At 46.5% G+C, this 19,694-nt stretch overlaps 2 protein-coding genes across 2 annotated transcripts; both read right to left on the reverse strand.

The window, feature by feature from the left end:
* Positions 1-1,627: 1,627 nt before the first annotated feature.
* On the reverse strand, positions 1,628-9,483 carry LOC307242442 (cytochrome c oxidase subunit 7A2-like, mitochondrial). Its single transcript, XM_080016939.1, has 3 exons — positions 9,337-9,483; positions 8,427-8,561; positions 1,628-2,071 (listed from the first exon to the last, which is right to left on the reverse strand). Exons 1-3 carry the CDS (start codon positions 9,403-9,405, stop codon positions 1,934-1,936), a joined length of 342 nt encoding a protein of 113 aa, XP_079873065.1. The 5' UTR covers positions 9,406-9,483; the 3' UTR covers positions 1,628-1,933.
* Positions 9,484-13,497: 4,014 nt separating this feature from the next.
* Positions 13,498-16,220, reverse strand: LOC307242297 (voltage-gated potassium channel regulatory subunit KCNG3-like; the record flags this gene model as incomplete). The annotated part of the gene is made up of 2 exons (XM_080016707.1): positions 13,498-14,143; positions 15,580-16,220. 2 exons carry the CDS (start codon positions 16,218-16,220, stop codon positions 13,498-13,500), a joined length of 1,287 nt encoding a protein of 428 aa, XP_079872833.1.
* Between the last annotated feature and the right edge of the window lie 3,474 nt (positions 16,221-19,694).

The raw sequence follows: 19,694 nt of genomic DNA on the forward strand, positions 1-19,694 counted from the left end.
GGCCGCGCGTCCGCCCATGTTTCCACACACACACACACACACACACACACACACACACACACACACACACACACACACAGAGTTATCCTGTACAAATCACATCAGTGCTAGTAAACATTTCTCAAAATGTAATTGAATTTCATGGCTGAAGGCCCCTCACTGATTAGCCGGTTGAAGCTTGAATAATGAGGATGTCAGAGGAGGAGGCTGTTGCTGCACGTACACAGAGATCTGAATCCACCCCTCTGCACACAAACAGCGGTTAGACACAATGAGAAGGTGGAACAGGCTGATGGACGCTCTCTCGTCCTCCAGATAACTTCCTGCACCCCAAGCAGCTGATTAAATGCGAGATGCTGATTCCTTCCCGTGACGCTCTGACAAACGACCAGTGGAACCACAGACCCCACAGACCCCGATGGCAGCGGGTTTGGAAGGGGCTGGTATTTGTCCAGGGAGGCATCGGCGCCTCGGGGGTCCACAGCTAATGCTCTGGAAGCTGCAGGTCAGCGACATCGTATCGGACAGGGAGCGTAGCTGCCGGACGACCTGAAAAGCTTGTGACGGAGTGGAACGATGAGCCAGTGGGGAAGCTGGACCGAAAGGGTGTCAAACGGGATATTAACTTTTTTTTTTCATATTTATCTTCTTCCTCTTTGGGCGGCTCCCGTTAGGTGTCGCCACAGCAGATCATCTGCCTCCAATACTTTCTGTTCTGCGCATCTTCCTCCCTTACACCAACCGCCTGCATGTCCTCCCTCAACACATCCATAAAGCTTCTCTTTGGCTTCCTCTTTTCCTCTTGCCTGGCAGCTCCACCCTCAGCCTCCTTCTCCCAATGTAACTCTCATCTCTTCTACACACGTGTCCAAACCATCTCAGTCTGGCCTCTCTCAAGATTCAAGATTCAAGATTTTTTATAGGTCACATACATATACATACTTTCATACATATATGCAGTGAAATGTAATGTAATTTCACTTTTCCACCAAACTGTCCAACCTGAGCTGTCCCTCTAATGTCCTCATTCTTAATCCTGTTCATCCTTGTCACTCCCAATGAAAACCTCCACATCCTCAACTCTGCCACCTCCACTTCATCCACCTGCCTTTTAGTCAGAGCCACCGCCTCTAAGCCGTACAACATGGCTGCTCTCACTACCGTCCTGTACATCTTCTCCTTCACTCTTGCTGGAACCCTTCTGTAACAGATCACTCCGGACACTCTTCTCCACCCACTCCACCCTGGTAAGCACCGTGATGGTTGCGGATAATTTAATATGATTTTCCTGTTCATCCGTCCTCGCCACACAAGGGACAGATATTGTTTGTGGCGGAAGTGAACCAGGGCAGCGGAAAATACACAATTGATTCTGTGGTTTAACTGTGAGACATGAAATAACGGAGAAGTTAAAGAAAATACCAAATCGGCTCCAGCAAAATTACAACGCTGTATTTTTGTCAAATACCTACAGTATATAAGTGACTTGAAAAGGCCCTTCCTGCCGCCATTTTAGGAAAAGCAGTTTCATCATGATAATATGAGGAATTAAACTCTGAAGCCCCAGTTAAGTTGATGTTAGTTCCATTTTAAAACAGGAATAAACAAAAACATCAAGATACGCATCTCTTTTACAAAAAAATAGACTTTATTCTCCTGGTATAATTACATTGGTTCCTGACAGCAAGGTCTGTACAGAATAGATCCCTCCAAATATCTGACAGTAATTTTACATCATTTCATATGACAAACTACATCAAGTGGAAGCGCTCTCCAAAAAGCAGACGACACAAACTCTTTAACTTCAGCAGCAAACCCTGGTCAGGTTGCCGCTGGAGTGTTACATGTTCCGCAGATGGCCGGAGGGTTTGAGGAGCGGGTTGGAGGTCATGGTAGTTCCTAGTTGGGTCTCCTCCACTCAGCGGCGGCAGCATCACTTGCGGGGCTGGGCTGCGATGTAGAGGGCCATCAGGCAGTAGAGCGTGCCTCCGATGGTCAGGCCCATGGTGGTCCTGTAGAGCATCTTGTCCATCACGCCCTTCTTCAGGTGCACGGGGACGCCGTCCGACTTCTGCACAACAAACAAGATTCAAGAGGTTTATTCGTCACGTACATACACATACGTTCATACATATAAGCAGTGAAATGTTTTTGCAACGCACCCGGAGATTATGCACAATAGTTACTAAACTGAACATAATAGCTAACCTAATTCCTACCTAGCTAACTAACTGAAACTAACTGATTCCTAAAACGTAATGCAGTTAATGAATAGAATAATAGAAATAAAATAAAAATTTAATAAAAATAAATAAATTACAAAAAAATAAAAATTTGATAAAATTAAATAAAATAATAATTAAATTAAAATTAAATAAAATAATATAAAAATTAACACAAACCTTACCAGTTAATTTTCCATCTAATAACTGTGCCATCCCTCCACTCCTTATGACTATATTATTACTGTTATTATGATAATTTTTCATATTATTAGTAGTATCAGTACTAGTCAGAGTTTCCGTTACAACAAATTGGTGACAGTCAACGTGTCCTGGGAGATTCCAATGTCCCGGACAAACGGGAGAAATTCCCGTCAAATATTACCTGTGTTTATTGAGCTTAAAAACAATTGATAAGCAGGTTATATAAAGAATGACATCATCAAGGCATGTAGATTTATAGTATTTATTTTTATTGAATATGTGGTGAGCGTGTGAGCGGGCGAGAGCTCGTAGGGTGTATTGATGCGTCTAGTGCAGCATACTAGAGAGATGTTGCTTGTAGAGATGCATGTGACTCCCCTCCCTTAGTTCCTGCCACTGACCAACCCAGTCTTGGGTAAAGGAAGCCGAGTGCGTTAGTTTTCCGAGGTCAGTACATAGCCTCTCCATCGCCAAGACTTCTGCAGTGCCTCCGCGTGGCCACACACAGTAACTGGGTATCGCGAGGTCCCAGGCCAAACTGTAGGAGATCTTGGAGCAGCAGTGGGCCCCAGAGGCAAGGCGCGCAGGCCCGGTGTGTGGACAAGCCCTGGCGTCTGCCAACCACTGTCCCAGCTATGGGTTAAATAGCATGGGCAGATGGGGCTCATAGCCTTGGACGGCAACCCGTCTAGGAGAAGGACACTCTGAACTAAAACCGGGACTGCGAGGAGTTGCGCCCCACAGTCCGCTATCAGCATAGTAAAGCCAACCATGGAGTACAAAGTCATCCCAAATCCTACACTTCCAGCGGCGGGAGTCCACAGGAACATCGCGGCGGACGGTGGTGCTGGTCCTCCTTCTGGAGGGCACCATGACGACAGGAACTCAAACCCTGGGAGTGTCCCAGGGAGGGTCCTGTCCGATCACAGCACCCCGTCCAATGCACTCATGCGCTGTCGGAGACCATTCGTTATGGGAACGTTCAACGCATGCACAGCGAGAGAAGAAGCAAGGTTGATTGAGCTAGCACACTGTGCTGAGGAATGGGGAGTGGAGATCCTGGGGATCCAAGAACACAGAAGAGTGCACACTGATGACCCGATCGTGTACCGCAGAGTGGAGAGATGCACGTTCATCTCTGCATCAGCGTGGCAAAACGAGGCCCAGGCCGCAACAGGCGGCGTCGGGTTAATGCTGAGTTCTCGAGCGCGAAAGGCTCTTCGTCGTGTTTACCACCACACAGACAGGATCCTGATCGCAGAGTTTTCGGGCAACCCAGTAACAACAGTCATAGTCGTGTACTCACCCACCAACGTGGCACCATCTGACGTGGTAGTGGAGTTCTTTGAGGAACTAGTAACAGCGGTCCGAGACGTCCCAGCACACAACTTCCTGGCAATCCTTGGGGACTTCAACACAAGGCTTGGAACAGAGGACGCACCCTTCCCTTACCACGACTCTACCAACCGCAACGGCGCCTACCTCACTGCCTTCCGCATGGAACACGAGCTGCTGGCGGGATACACGATCTTCCAGAAGAGAACAGGCAAGAGATGGACCTTCCGAGATCGAGCCACGGGTACGCTTCGACAGTTAGATTACATCCTAGTGAGAAAGAGGCGGAGGAACTCCATCATGATTGCAGAACCATACTCCACATTCAGTTCTGTGGGCTCAGACCACCGCGTGGTCTCCATGCGGGTGAGACTGAGCCCCAGGGTCCCTAAACCAAGTCCTAAGATCTGGGGGGACTGGAAAGCGTTCTCAAACGACCCTGGCCTTCAAACCAGGTACACGGAGGAGGTGAGGAAGCGTTTCCAGCAGCTGGACAAAGGAGCGGAGTCCAGCAACGAATTCATGCATTTCATTGCTGCGAACGAGGAGGCGACCAAACTATGTGTGCCCATGATGGAGAGAGTCGGATCCTCCCGGCGATCGAAACACCCTGAGGTAGTAGCGGCACGAGGGTATGAGGAGGAAGCCCGCCTCAACTATGAGCGGGTACCAACAGTGGAGAGACGTAGGGAGCTGAACGAAGCCAAACAGCTTCTCTTCAACACCTACGACACCATCAAAGGGGAGGAGCTGATGGAGAAAGTGCAGAGAGTGAAGGCAGCGCAAGGTGGACAGAGATATGGGGAGGCCTGGAGGGTAATCAATGAAATGACCAGGAGGAAGAGGACCAAGGAGGGACAGGTCGACGGACACAGCCCTGAGTAGAGGGTGACAGCCTGGGCCAGGCACTTCCAGAGGCTGCTGGGAGAGACAGCGAAAGCAGTGGAGGAAGATGTGCCAACAGTCCTCCAAGACCTGGGAATTGATGATGGTCCCTTCACGGCTGGGGAGGTCCACAGGGCAAAAACCACCGTGAAAGTGGGGAAAAGTGCCGGTCCAGATGGTCTACCCCCAGAGGTCCTGAAGAAATGTGATCTCGACGACATCTTTCTAGATTTCTGCAACCTTGCTCTGATGCACAATCGGCAGCCTGATACTTGGTCTCTATCGAACATCATCCCAGTGCCCAAAGCTGGAGATCTCTCGAAACCAGACAACTACCGAGGCATTAGCCTGACATGAATCCATGCAAAGATCTACAATCGCATGACACTGAACAGGAAAGGACCTGCCATCGACCCTCATTTGAGGGAGAACCAGAACGGCTTTCGAGAGGGGAGAACAACAACAGCCCAGATCTTGGTACTCAGGAGAATAATTGAGGAGGTGAGGAAGGACAACCTGACTGCAGTTCTGTGCTTTATTGATTTCAAAAAGGCTTTTGACTCGATCCACAGAGGCATGATGGTGAAAATCCTTAAGGCGTATGGAATTCCTCCCAACCTACTCCAAGCAATAGAGACCATGTACGCAGGAACAAGGGCCAAGGTGATGACCCCAGATGGCAACAGCGAGGAGTTTGACATCCTGGCTGGCGTTATGCAAGGGGACACACTAGCCCCCTTCCTCTTCATCATAGTCCTCGATTACGCACTCAGGAAGGCAATCAGTGGGCGAGAGCGGGAACTTGGCTTCGCGCAAACACCAAGGAGGTCAAGACGACATCCTGCAGTGGTCCTCACAGACCTTAATTATGCGGATGACATCAGTCTGCTCTCCAATAATGTGGAACAAGCACAAGAACTACTGAAAAGGGCAGAGCTGGGGTGCCCCAAAGTAGGCCTGAGGCTAAACGCCAAGAAAACTGAGGTCATCACCTATAACGTTCCACCAGAACATCAACCTCTGACTACAGCAGGAGGAACTGTGCTGAAAGAAGTTGATGACTTCAAGTACCTGGGTTCATGGGTCAACTCAACTGAGCAAGATCTGAAAGTGAGGAAGGCACCTGCATGGAGGGCCCTCAACGGCATGTCCAGTGTATGGAACTCCAACCTCCCCCGCCAAATCAAACTCAGCTTCTTCTATGCGACAGTAGAGTCCGTTCTCCTCCATGGCAGTGAATGCTGGTCCCTGAAGCCAACCCTAGAGAAGTCCCTGGACGGGTGCTACACCAGGATGTTGCGTGTAGTGCTTAACATCAGCAAGAGTACACATGTAACCAACAGAATTCTGTACGAGGGAATACCAAGGGTGAGCGAGAAGATTGCTGCAAGGAGAATGAGACTAGCAGGACACTGCCAAAGACACCAGGAGCTGCCAGCCAGCAAACTGGTACTGTGGGAGCCAACACATGGGCACCGGTCACGAGGACGTCCCACTTTAACAGATGTGGATGTACTCAAGAATGATGCGGGAGCACAAAGCACCAACGAGCTGGCCAGATGTATGGAGAACCAGGATGACTGGAAACAACGATGGAAGGCTCGTCTGAGGACGACCTAGAGAGAATATTCAAGTCCCGTCAGTTAATGCTATTTTTTACAATAAATAAATAAATATTACCCATTTTACTACTTACTACTATATCATATCATTTCCGTTCGCAAACAATAAGTAACAAGTACAGCTGCTTTAATTAACATTTCCCTGAAATAAAAGGTCTAAATAAATAAAGTTTGTGGTGTCTCATCGATATATTTGACATAATGGATATTTAACTAACTATTTAACTTCTGCTTTGGGTCGGAACTTAAATATCCAAAAAACACCAAACTATGGATGTGTGTGTCCCTGTTGTCAACGACATCATCTTTCTGCTTCTCCTCAGAGTTCTGGACGCTGCTCTGTCTTTCCAAGTGCAACCTGTCCAGGAGCGGGGCTTAGTTCTATATCGACAACATGATTGGTTAGAGGTGAAAGGTCAGCTTTTAGATCCTCCAAATTGATTGGCTTTCTGTTGCATCTTGCCGAATGTGGAAATGAACAGATCTGAAGAATTTTTTGTCGAAATGATCAAGTATTTTATTTTGACACAGGAAAAGAAAAAATATGGCGATCGTTGTTATTATTCTTTTATCGCCCAGCGCTAATTCAAATTGTGCTTAGGGGGAATTATGTTCACCGGACATTATGAACAGAGAGATTTAAATATGTCGGACTTCAACAGATTTCCCTGTGAAAAAACGGTAATTACCGGATAACGGAAACTCTGGTACTAGTAGTAGTAGAATATTGACATTATTATACCACTCCCTATATTATACCACTATTCTACCATACTGTCTGGCCTTTGATTATCTGGACAAGTGTTCATCCGATCTATTTCACACTTGGGGGGTGAGTGAATCAGGTAATACACGTAATATCTAGTCCTGTGAGAAGCAGTGTATTTGCCCGGAGTCGCCTCGACTTTCACGAGTGCAACCTGTACGTGCAGAAGTTCAAGTCACAGTGTGAGGTTGTTTGGATGAGGAAACAGGCATGTTTTAAATGTTCACAGCACTAGTTTAAACAAATAAGAGTGGGAATTAAAAAACAAAGGTAAAACATTGTAAAAAAAAAAAAAGTATCTAAAAAAAATGCATATGCATACATATAAATCATAAAATATGTTATATATATATCACATTACATAAAACACCACTTGCCACTAGCACCATATATATATTACTACCATGCACTATTTCCTACGCTGTACCTACCACCCACCACCTTGTGATATGTTCGCAATTTCTCAGCCCAGGCCAAATTATATATAACGACCGGAAGTAACATTTGAATAACGACACAGTTGGAAAATAGCAAACCCATCCTTTTACATAGTGCTACCCCCTGGTAACCTCATATTTAATTTTATTTGTACAGCATTTCCTTTTGACATGTTGCACTGTTGTGTCAACTTCTACTTCTATAACACCCCTTAGGGATTAATTAAGTCTTATCTTCTCTTTGTAGTCACCGGGCTCAACCCAAAAGACAAAGCACCCTTCTCTGTAACTAACACACTGTTGCATGGTACAATCTGACTGAGAAGAAACCAAAGTGTCTGTGACAGTCCTGATGCACCGGGTGCATTTGCAAGCACAACAATAAAAACAAGGGCCAATAATCAGGTTATGGCGATAATTCAATTGACTATATTGCATAGGATTACATGGGACTCCAGCAACAGCCCCAGTAGTCTGGTTTCTGAGCTACAAACAACTCAAACGTCCCTGGAGGCTCTCTCAGTTGTGGAGAAAATGTTGATTGAAAGAACCCTCTTTACGATTCTAGCTTTAATGCACATTAAGCGCCGTCCTTTGACTTGTGAGGTCAGAAAGCAGCAGCCACCAGTGTGCTCTGTAAAGCGAAGGTGCATTGCATCCCTCAAACCTTACAACTGACAATTATCCATTTTAGGCTGTAGATGTATAGAAAGCCAAAGGAAATCCAAGGCCAAATATAATGAAATATAATATCAGGCAGGAACCTAGCTGTGTTAATCTTGTTCCCCTTCATGCGATAACAGCCTTCCCCGATTACGGAAATCGAACTAATTTTACTCTTTGTATAATCACAATTGTCTTGATCTTGATCACATCAGAATAGTGGCGGGCTTGTTAATAGACTCAATGTGACCTGGCAGTCTGTTTCTAGCACAGTCTATCAGTTCTGCGATACCTGGAAGAGTCTCTGCAGGTCAGCGACTTTGTTCACGCCCATGTACTCCACTCGGCTTGCAGTCTCTGAGGCGATCTTGGTAGGTGAGGCGAAGACCATTGGTGGGGCATTAGCAGGCACGCCGGGCTTTAAGCCCTAACCAAAACAGAAAATATTATAAATCAAGGATATTGTATATCGTAGCTTCGAGTAACTTAAATCAACTTTTCTAAAGTGGGCGAAATTAATGTGATTTAGTGGTGTTCTCTACAGATGTGGCATGAGATACTCTCAACCAAAGTCCCAGACTTTCTTGATTCACCAGAACTAGTTTAAGTATATTTGGGTTTCCTGTCACACGGGGGTGTTGCCAGGGTTGTCTGGAGTGAACCCAGACAAACGAAGGGGCCATTATACCATTCATTACCGCAAAAATGTACAATTCAGTTGGTCTCTGAAAGCCACTACAGCGTCAGGTTGTCGAACAGGGTCAAACTAGGTTGTCAGCTCCCTCCCCGTTTGATCATGGAAACAAGGACCTTGTTCAAGTTGTTTCCTATCTTTCTCCTTCTAGATTAGAAACCAGAACGAATGCATAAACACGACAACCTACCAGATCACGTTCTACTAGCTAGACCAGTGCCGTAATGCATTCACGCCCTATGGGCAACTGGTTATACTTCTTTCCATCTAGGCCAATAGACTACTTTCGGTCATACACATACTCTGCTGTGACCTTCAACTGGGTACAGATCAAAACACCAAGTTCCCATCAGCAGTTACGGTCTGGAACCTGACGTGAGTGGTGTTTCCGGGGTGGAAACTCAAAAGGTCTGACAGTTCTGACCTCTCGTGTGGGACCTGAACGCAGCATTAGCTTAGCCTGCCTGCGAAGGTCACCGGCAGCTCACCGCTCCGCTGCTCCTTTTACCTGCGGGGTGTAGACGGAGGGCGCGGCCCCGGTCAGCCTCTGCGTTATTCCGTTTAATTTGTAATACATGTTTATATGGCGTCAGAAGCACCGAACGGGAGACGTGACCGAACGCGTGTGCTCCGCCCCGCTCCGCTGCTCCCAGAAGGCTTTGCGTCGAGCGAGCCGTGACGTCATTGGCTCCGAAGGGGTAAGGCGATGCAGATCACATCCGAAATACTGTTTTCTAGACAGTTATACAAAATAAAATAAAATAAAATAAAATAAAATAAAATAAAATAAAATAAAATAAAATAAAATAAAATAAAATAAAATAAAATAAAATAAAACAAAACCTAGACGCAGACCAAACATGGCGGACGTCCCCCATAGATGTCCACGGTCGACAGGATATACGTCACGTCAGCACCGGAAGTTTGTCCTCTTCGTGTTCATTAAAAAAAAAAAAAGTGAACTACTGAATCCTGCAGGGACTCAGGATTAAAATCAGTTTTAAAAAAAATCACTAAAACATCCTATTATTTAGTGAATTTAGTTGAGTGATTTTTTTATTGCTCTGGGCTAACATTGTTTTATCTTATTTATTATTATTGAGTCTGACCTGTACATCCGCTGTGTTTCATTCTCACTGTTGGAACCATGACACCTGATTCTCCTAATTAAACATGTTTATCTTGAAGCACAGATTTAAAATATTATACACAGTTATAATCATGAGAAATAAATTGTAAAAGTCAATTGACTCACAATTGTCATTAAAATGTATTAAACAATTTCTTACAAACATTGAGAACAGGCACTGGAAGACCCTGTGCAACACAGTGCCATTGTGTAATGTTACATTACATTGCATTTCATTTAGCAGACACTTTTATCCAAAGCAACTTACAATTATTCAAACACCGACGGACGCAGCCATCAGGAGCAATGAGGGGTTAAGTGTCTTGCTCAAGGACACTACAGCATGCTAGCAGGAGGAGCCTGGGATCCAACCAGCAACCTTTAGATGACTAGACCACCAGCTCTACCTCCTGAGATACCATCCCACAGTGACCCTCTGTGGAACTGTGTACTGCATCGTCTGTGGTCAAAATCGAAAGGAACCTGTTATGATGAAAAAATAAACAAACATCTTTATGTTTGGGCTCAAATTGATCCCAGAAATGTTAACATACAGAAAATGAAATGTAATTGTAAAGTGTTACCCAAGTTTACAGTTCAGAACATCAGCAAGGAACACAAAGCAGTTAGTCAATCATGGAAAAACACCAATACAAGATCAAAAAAAGTGTGTGTCTGGCTTCGGCCAACGTCCAGGATGAGACTCAACAGGTGATCAGAGCAGACAGGATCATCTGACCTGTCCTCCCTTCATGACCTCTGCACTTCAAGGTCAGGTCTCCCTGGTCATGGAGAAAGGGTCCCTCAGTAACCTGTGTGTGTGTGTGTGCGTGTGTGTGTGTGTGTGTGTGTTCATATATATAGTTTCTCAAAACAAATAAAAACAGTGTTTTTATTGTAGATATACTTATTTTTCTTAGTTTCCTAATTGAATGAAACAACGCCCCCCTCCCCAACATGTGAATAAGCAAATTAATATTTCTTACAGCCCTCCTCCCCCAATACCATCGCTTGCTTTCTTTTACACATTTTAAGATTATTGAAATTATATGACATTTTAAATGTTTTGAATGCCTTTTACGCTCTTTTACTGCTTTATCACATTTATCACTTTCTTTTGGTGCCAGATACCACAGCTCCCAAAATATTGACGTTATACTCTTTAATTAAATACACTAGTATTACACTATTTAATAAAATATCACTTAAAAGAAACCAAAATCTAAGTATTAAAGTTAACAACCACAGTTATGTAGGTGTTTCTGTTGTTTCTGACATTTACACCATACACACAATAGCAAAATTATTTAAATTGCGCGAAACAGCAGTTTAATGACAGTGTATGAGAAGTAGTTTATGAGAAGTAGTTTATGAGAAGAAGTTTATGAGAAGTAGTTTATGGGAAGTAGTTTATGGAAGGTAGTTTATGAGAAGTAGTTTATGAGAAGTGGTTTATAGGAAGTAGTTTATGAGAAGTAATGTATGAGAAGTAGTGTAAGATAAGTAGTGCATGAGAAGTAGTTTTTGAAAGTCGTTTATGAGAAGTAGTTTATGGGAAGTAATGTATAGAAAGTAGTTTATGAAAAGTAGTTTATAAGTAGTTTATGAGAAGTAGTGTATGAGAAGTAGTTTATGAGAAGCAGTTTATGAGAAGTAGCTTATGAGAAGTAGCGTATGAGAAGTATCTTATAAGAAGTAGCATATGAGAAGTAGTTTATGAGAAGTAGTTTATGATAAGTAGTGTAAGAGAAGTAGTGTAAGAGAAGTCGTTTATGAGAAGTCGTTTATGATAAGTAGTTTATGAGAAGTAGTGTATGAGAAGTAGTTTATGAGAAGTTGTTTATGAGAAGTCGTTTATGAGAAGTAGTTTATGAGAAGTTGTTTATGAGAAGTAGTTTATGAGAAGCCGTGTATGAGAAGTAGTTCAAGAGAAGTAGTTTATGAGAAGTGGTTTATGAGAAGTAGTTTATGAGAAGCCGTGTATGAGAAGTAGTTTATGAGAAGTAGTTTATGAGAAGTAGTGTATGATAAGTAGCTTATAATAAGTAGTTTATGAGAAGTAGCTTATGAGAAGTAGTTTATGAGAATTAGTTTATGAGAAGCAGTGTCAGCCGTGGTGCGTGCGTCATGTGATGCTCAGTTAGTTTTACGCCTCATGATGACATGAGTGTCTACTAAATGACATGATAATGTTGTAATGTAATGTAGAACTTTCCGGAGCAGAAATGATAACTATCACTGATACTGTTCCCACTGAAGCACAGCTGCTGGCGTTTGAGAAAATTCCCCGTATTTCAGTGATGCTGTTGCTAAGCGAATGTGGAAGAGCTTTAAACTGCATTTCAGCTCATGGCCACTAGAGGCTGTTTCAGAAAACCTAGGACTGAATATATTCACAGATATACAATCACTTGTTTTCTACAAGATTTTAGGATCTTCTTCTGTCTGTGTCTTGGTTGTAATTTAAAATGATTGTTCCATAATAGTAAAGTGAACTCAAGGTTAAAAGATATTCAAGCTTAAAGACGTGAATATCCGGGGGTGTGGTTGCCTTGACTGACGTCCGAGCACAGTGGGCGTGTCTCTTCCCTCCTCCGACTATCTGGTGGTTTTACTTGCACCGCCGCCTAAATCTACAAAGCTCTGGCTCCATCCTGCCAAGATGGCGAAGAGCGTGAACCCAAATCCCAGGCTTCAATTTGTCTTTTCAGAAACCAACGTCGTGACGTCCATTTTTTGATACAGTCTATGGAAGGGACCAGTGTGTGTGGGCCTTGAAATACTTTATATTTAGATATATTCATCCCCAAATCCCCCAGTGAAGAAGATGTAAGTGTGTCACACCACCCAGAGGTGGAGGGAGTGCTCCAGGCAGCAGAGAGCGAGCGAGAGGAAGGGTTCTGGGATCCGGGTACATGGGATGCTCTCGGCTTGGCGTCTGATGAGAAGACAGGGAAGTGTGTTGCTCGGTTCAGCCTACGTAGCCCGCAGACCCACACACTGCTCTCTCCCAGCCGCTCGCTCCGTGCTGGATTAGTTTTGGCTGGGATGAGTCACAGACGGCTCAGGTTATACAGAACAAAGAGACCGACCCGACTCCCGGGCTGATGTGTTTTTAAAATGCAAAGAGATTAAAGGGATCCTGCTCAGGCAGCACACTTTGAAGATCTGTGCCTTGCCTTGAAAACGTGGACACAGAGCGGTTCATCCGAGCGGCGTCGGATACGAGAGCCTGTGCGAGGCTGGCGTTCAAATATGAACGCATTCTGCCGTTTCCTCACATAATGGGATGTAAATACCACACAGTGACCTGGCTCGGATGGGCTTCATCTCCCCGCAGAGTCACAGCCGGGAGGGGAACCGGGCCCCACTATACCACTGTCACCATGACAACCGATGGAAACTGTCCAGTCCCAGTTGGTTTCTGTGAAGATTTGGGACCTGGTAGTTCTCACACAGTTTTGCGAAGGCTGAGATGTTAAACTAAAAACAAACTGCCAGAGCGTCCTAACGCTGGCGCCCAGCTCGCCCTCAGTGCCGCTAGTTGATGAATTCGGCCGACAGACTCCTGCCGCAGCGAGCTGAGCGGAACTTGAGTTTGTGGTAGCACTGCACAAAGCTGTGGTAGATGAAGGTGATGGGCAGCGCCAGCAGGACAATGCCGCTGACCACGCAAACCCCCCCCAGCATGCGCCCCGCCACCGTGATGGGATACATGTCCCCGTAACCCACCGTCGTCATGGAGATGACCACCCACCAGCAGGCGGCAGGGATGCTGGCGTAGTCCTGGTTGCCCTTCTCTATGTCCAGCCCGTGCTCCAGGAGTTGGGCCAAGGCGCTGAAGATGGCCATGGCCACGCAGATGAACACCAGCAGCATCACCATCTCCCGGTAGCAGCGTCTGAGCGTCAGGCCCAGTGTCTGCAGGCCCAGGAAGTGCCGCGCCAGTTTGATCACCCAGAAGATCCGCATCATGCGCAGGACGCGGAGCGCGACGCCCACGCGCTGCAGCTGGGAGTTCTCGCCCGTTAGGATCGTCATGGCGATGGAGATATAGTAGGGCGTGATCGCGAGAAGGTCAATGATGTTGAGTGGACGACGGACGAACTTGCATTTGTCCCGCGACACCAGGAAACGCACGATGCACTCGGCGGTGAACCAGCCGATGCAAACAGCTTCGATGACCCTGAGAAACAGAGAGACAGTGTAAACAGAAGACGACGCACAGCCACGGCCGAACGAGGCCACGCCTTCACAAGCTGCTCCGTCTTGGGGCTGTGGAATTGGAGGCTTGTCAATGTTTGACCCCGATGGCCGTGCCCTCTGAGCATTATCGACTGACCTACGAGCAGATTATACTACGCTGGAGTCGTTTTACCTGATTACGGATGAAAGCTAGTTCTACATATCAGGAAACTAGGACATTTATTTTAAACAATATGAAATTAATGTATTGGACAATTATGGTGATAAATTCTACTAACGGCTGATTAGTTCCATTGCATTTTAGTCTTGGTGACTTTTTATCTGCTGGTGGATTTCAGCTCCACTGAACAGAACTGTCTCATGTCACAAATCTGTTGGTAATAATCTGTTGATGTTTAGCTGATATTGGATAATTTCAATCATGTCGTAGTAAAGTATAGTATACAACCAAATACTTGTCATATAGTGATGCTAATATTCATCCACTGAAGCCTGGTCGTGCTGGAAGGGGGACTCTGGAATGCCTTTGAGGTTTCTTCCTTTTTTGCCTCCAAGTGGATTTTTTCCGGGCTTGTCCATGCTTGGGTGGAGGTTAAGAAGGGTGGATGCTGTTGATTTCTAGGTGAAATGTAGAGCTGAAACCTGGCAACACAGTTACTGATACTAACCTATAAGATCTGTATAATAAACTACACTTTGTCCTCATGTGCAAGAGTATCAATGAATTCTACTTTTTTAAGTTATTTTCTCAGCTCCTGTTACAGTTTTGTTGTCTTCATAAGAGTTTTGGGTCTTGAACTTTAAAGTTAAACTCTGATTTGTTTTCTTCAAGATCCATGAGATTCAAGATTCAAGAGGTTATTTGTCACATACATAAACATACGGTCATACATATATGCAGTGAAATGTCTTGACACCCGGTGATTACGCACAATAAGCTCTATAAGCTGTAAAAATACTAAAAATACTAAAGTGTCCGTAATCGATCTTTATTCTGAGAACAATGTGAAATCACACAAATTTATGATAGATCCGTACAGATTTCTATCTTTATTCTCAGCATTCTGAATGAGCATTCAAAGATTAAAGTCGAAGTTAAGAGTTCTCATGTCGGGATTCTGAGGATTCTGAGATTAACCAGAGACTGTATTCTCAGAATTCGGAGAATGTCCCAGTCACACCAATGTACAGTATGACGCACTGCTTTGATATTGTGATATTCCTCATTCAGAATTCTGAGGTTTCAGTTAGACTTCTGTGTTTTTCCTTTAGAATCAAGTGAACTCATCCCGTTCCCATTTTCCAATCAGCCTGACAGTCTCTGCATCACAGTATATAACAAATGATTCAAGCCTCAATACACTGAATAGGATAAAATCTTTTTGGGTGACAGGAGATAAAAGTGGGTCAGGGTACCCAGAGGGCTGCCCCAGGGGGTCGGGGCCTCGGCTCTCCTCCCCCCTCCAGTCCGGGAGCGTGCTGGCGCACAGCATCACCATGGACACGATGACGAACACCACGGACACCGAGGCCAGGATCTGCGCCGCCACCGAGGAGGTGGGCTCCTCGAAGGTCCTCCTGGCTCTGTCCAGCCAGCCGGAGCCCCCGGAGTCCTCCTCCTCCTCTTCCTTCTTCTCCCCCTCCTTCCCCTCGTCCTCGTCCTCGTCCTCGTCCTCCTCCGAGCCCCAGGGGGCGCAGGAGTCGCTCATCCTGCGGTCCAGCCTCCTCTGGCAGCAGGGCTGCAGGTCCGAGGCGTGCACTCCCCAGTAGCGCATCTCTCCGTAGAAGGACAGCTCGCACATGTGCGGCACCAGGCGCAGTTTGCCGCGTCGCGCGTGCAGCAGCATGAAGCGGAAGGCCTCCGCGTGGCGGTCGAAGAAGAACTCGTTGCGCTCGCGGTCGTAGTCGTCGCACACCTGTAGCAGCTCGCGCTCCGTGACGCACCGGAGCAGGCGGCTCACGCGGCGCAGCGGGAAGTCCCGGATCACCTCCCAGGAGAAGGCGTAGCGGGTGCCGCCCACATTCAGAATGCACACCTGCTTCTTCCCAAACTTCATCCTGACGATCTAAGTCCCTGCACAGAGCATGTTGGAAGGTGGACACTGCTGGAGGGATGGAACCCTGTCCTCCACCTGCTCCACCCCTCTTTCCTCCGCTTGCTCCACCACTTTGTCCTCTACCTGTTTGTGCTCCACCCCTTTGTCATCCACTTGCTCCACCACTTTGTCCTCCACCTGCTCCAGCACTCGTTCCTCCAGATGCTCCACCACTTTGTCCTTCACGTACTCCACCACTCTGTCCTCCACCTGCTCCAACACTCAGTCCTCAGGATGCTCCACCACGTTGTCTTCCACCTGCTCCACCACTGTGTCCTCCACCTGCTCCACCACTCAGTCCTCCAGATGCTCCACCACGTTGTCTTCCACCTGCTCCACCACTGTGTCCTCCACCTGCTCCACCACTCTGTCGTCCACCTGCTCCACCACTCTGTCCTCCATTTACTCCACCACTCTATCGTCCACCTGCTCCACCACTGTGTCCCCCAGATGCTCAAAGTGTCTCCAGCAGCAGCGTCCACAGATGGATTGAAGATGTTTCCTCTGAGTCCAAACCCCGTGAAGATGAGACTACGATCCAGAGTCAGAGCAGACACTTTGTGTGAAACGCTCCTCAGTGCGTCTCATCCGTCACCAGAGGATGAAATGTGATGTGAAGGAGCCTCTTCCCAATATATACCGAGCGGCTCGTCCCTCCCTCTGCTGGACGGGATGGAGCACATCACCCACATCTACTAGACCTGCAGGAGGAAGACGAAGGAACAATTATCACCATAACACAACAAGTTATGCAATACTCCAATAAGACACAAATACACAGTAAAATACAAACAAAAACGCAGATATAAAAATCTAAAAACATGTAAAAAAAGAGCCAGAGATGGATGAGAGATAACAGGTTTTGCCCTAAAAGCGCAAAACAGAATATATAATACTGATAATAAGACTGGAACAGACAAATCACACGGAAGATTGAAACTTTATTTGATCTGGATTTGAGGTATAAAGGAGCATGTGCCTGGGCTGTCAAGGTCCCGAGGGGGCAAGGGCATGCACACACACACACACACACACACACACACACACACACACACACACACACACACACACACACACACACACACACACACACACACACACACACACACACACACACACACACACACACTGTGATGAGCTTTTCAACACTTCTGGATCAAGGCTGTGTGGCTTTGACTGCAACCTTGAACCACAAGCACCATAAAGAAAATGTGGATATGGACTGAAAGCGTGAGATTAAAAGCGTGTTCTGCCTTATTCAGGTTTCAAGAGGTTTATTCGTCACATACATATACATGCCTTTCTCACCAGAGTGTCTGGATGTAAAGTCCATGTTAAATCCTCTGTGATGTGGACTCTCAGGTACTTGAAGCTGCTCACCCTTCCGACAGAAGTCCCATTAATCACGAACGGCACGCGTGTCCTTGGTTGTAATTCCCTCCTAAAGTCCACAATCAGCTTTTTAGTTTTGCTGACCTTCAGGAAGAGGCTGTTGTCCTGGCACCAGAGTGACAGGTCAGCCACCTCCTCGCCGTAGGCCTTCTCATCGTCGTCGGTGACCAGGCTCACCACGACGGTGTTGTCAGCAAACTTGATGATGGTGTTGGAGCTGGGCCTGGCCACACAGTCATGTGCGTGCAGGGAGTACAGTAGGGGGCTGAGGACGCAGCTCTGGGGGGGATCCTGTGTTCAGGGTGAGGGAGCTGGACATGTACCTCCCCACCCTAACCACCTGGAGCCGGGCTGAGAGGAAGTCCAGGATCCAGGCACACAGCAGAGTGCTTAGTCCTAGCTCCAGTAGCTTGACAGCCAGTCTGGTGGGGACTATGGTATTGAAAGCTGAACTATAATCGATGAACACATAGGCCCCCTTCCAGCCATCAAGGTGCATGAGTGTGGTGTGCAGTACCTGAGAGACCACGTCATCCGTGGATCTGAACGCGAGCTGCACGGGTTCAAGGTGCGGGGTAGAGAGGCGCAGATGTAATCCTTAATCAGCCTCTTGAAGCACTTCAAGACCACGGAGGTGAGGGCCACTGGACGGTCATTCAGGCAGGCTGAAGAGGCAATCTTCAGGAAGAGGTGACGGTGGACCTCTTGAAGCAGGACGGGACCACCGACCCGGCCAGGGAGGCGTTGAATATCATAGTGAATACCGGAGCTAGCTGGTTAGCACAGGTCTTCAGTACTCGCCTAGATATGCCATTCTGGGCCCGCAGCTTTCCTGGTCTTCACCCCCATCAGAGCCTTCCTGACGTTATGCTCAGACACTGAGAGTGCCCGCTCATCCCCAGCGGTGTAACTCCAGTTTGCTGGCAAACTATTAGTGCTGTTGCCAGACTGTGCAAAAAAGGAGATCAGTTCGTTCGCTAGGAAGGCTTCCACAGTCGTGGCTGGGGAGGAGCTGCTGTTGTAGTTCGTCATAGTCCGCAGCCCCTGCCACAAGCGTCTGGTGTCCCGTTGCTCCATCTGTCGCTCCACTCTGTCCCTGTACGTCCGTTTAGCGTCGTATGTATTCTGGGTATTACTCTTTGCAGTACATCCATATCAAGGACATAAGAGCTTCCCATAAAGGCTCAGTGGTGTCCAGATGAGACCACTTGTTCATTATCCTGGAATATGACCATGTTGAGTGTCCTTGACCGTCACAGGACCATTTGACCCAATGACATGGCTGCCCATGATGGATCCCTTCATTGTTTGACAACTACAAACAGATGTTGTGGGTTTAAATGTGTCGTTTGGCTTTTTCTGAACACAATAATTGTGCACCTGCAGTTCAGTTGCGGTCCATTTGGACCATAACACATACAGTTATGTTTATTTTACTTTAGATTAGTCCAATTTGTGTTGCACCGATCAACTGAGCCAAACTACAAGATACGAGATGTTTCACTTCCATGTGGTTTATATATGCTGATGCGGGTGTTATGTGTCCTTGAGCAAGACACTTAGCCCCCTAAGTGCTCCCCGGGCGCCGCTTTATGGCAGCCCACTGCTCCCAGATACGTCAGTTACTAAGATGGATAAAATACAGAGAAATGCATTTCGTTGGCTCAGTACGTGTACTCTGTGCACTGGCAATTAGTTTAATCTAATAAAAACAAAAATAGACAAAATTCCAGGATATGCAAATAAAAAAAGACATCTATGAATTCATTAAAGCACAGAGTGAAGTCCAAGACCCTGATGCTGCAGTACTGTGCCCCCCCCAATCATTAGGGGGTTTTGGGGCAGTGTGCTTGTGAAACAGGCCAGAGGGGGCTGCACACGTGTGTGTATTTGGAGTTCAGACGGTTCCGCCAACAACTGACGAAATATCTCACTTTTTGTGTCAAAGGAAAGAATGGAAAGAATCCAGTTATCATGGAAACCCACACAAATATATGAGGGGAATCCCCACTTAGCCCCGCCCCCTGACAGCTGCAGCATTGG

This window comes from Zeus faber, assembly GCF_960531495.2.
Source record: "Zeus faber genome assembly, chromosome: 16".
Taxonomy (NCBI): Eukaryota; Metazoa; Chordata; class Actinopteri; order Zeiformes; family Zeidae; genus Zeus; species Zeus faber.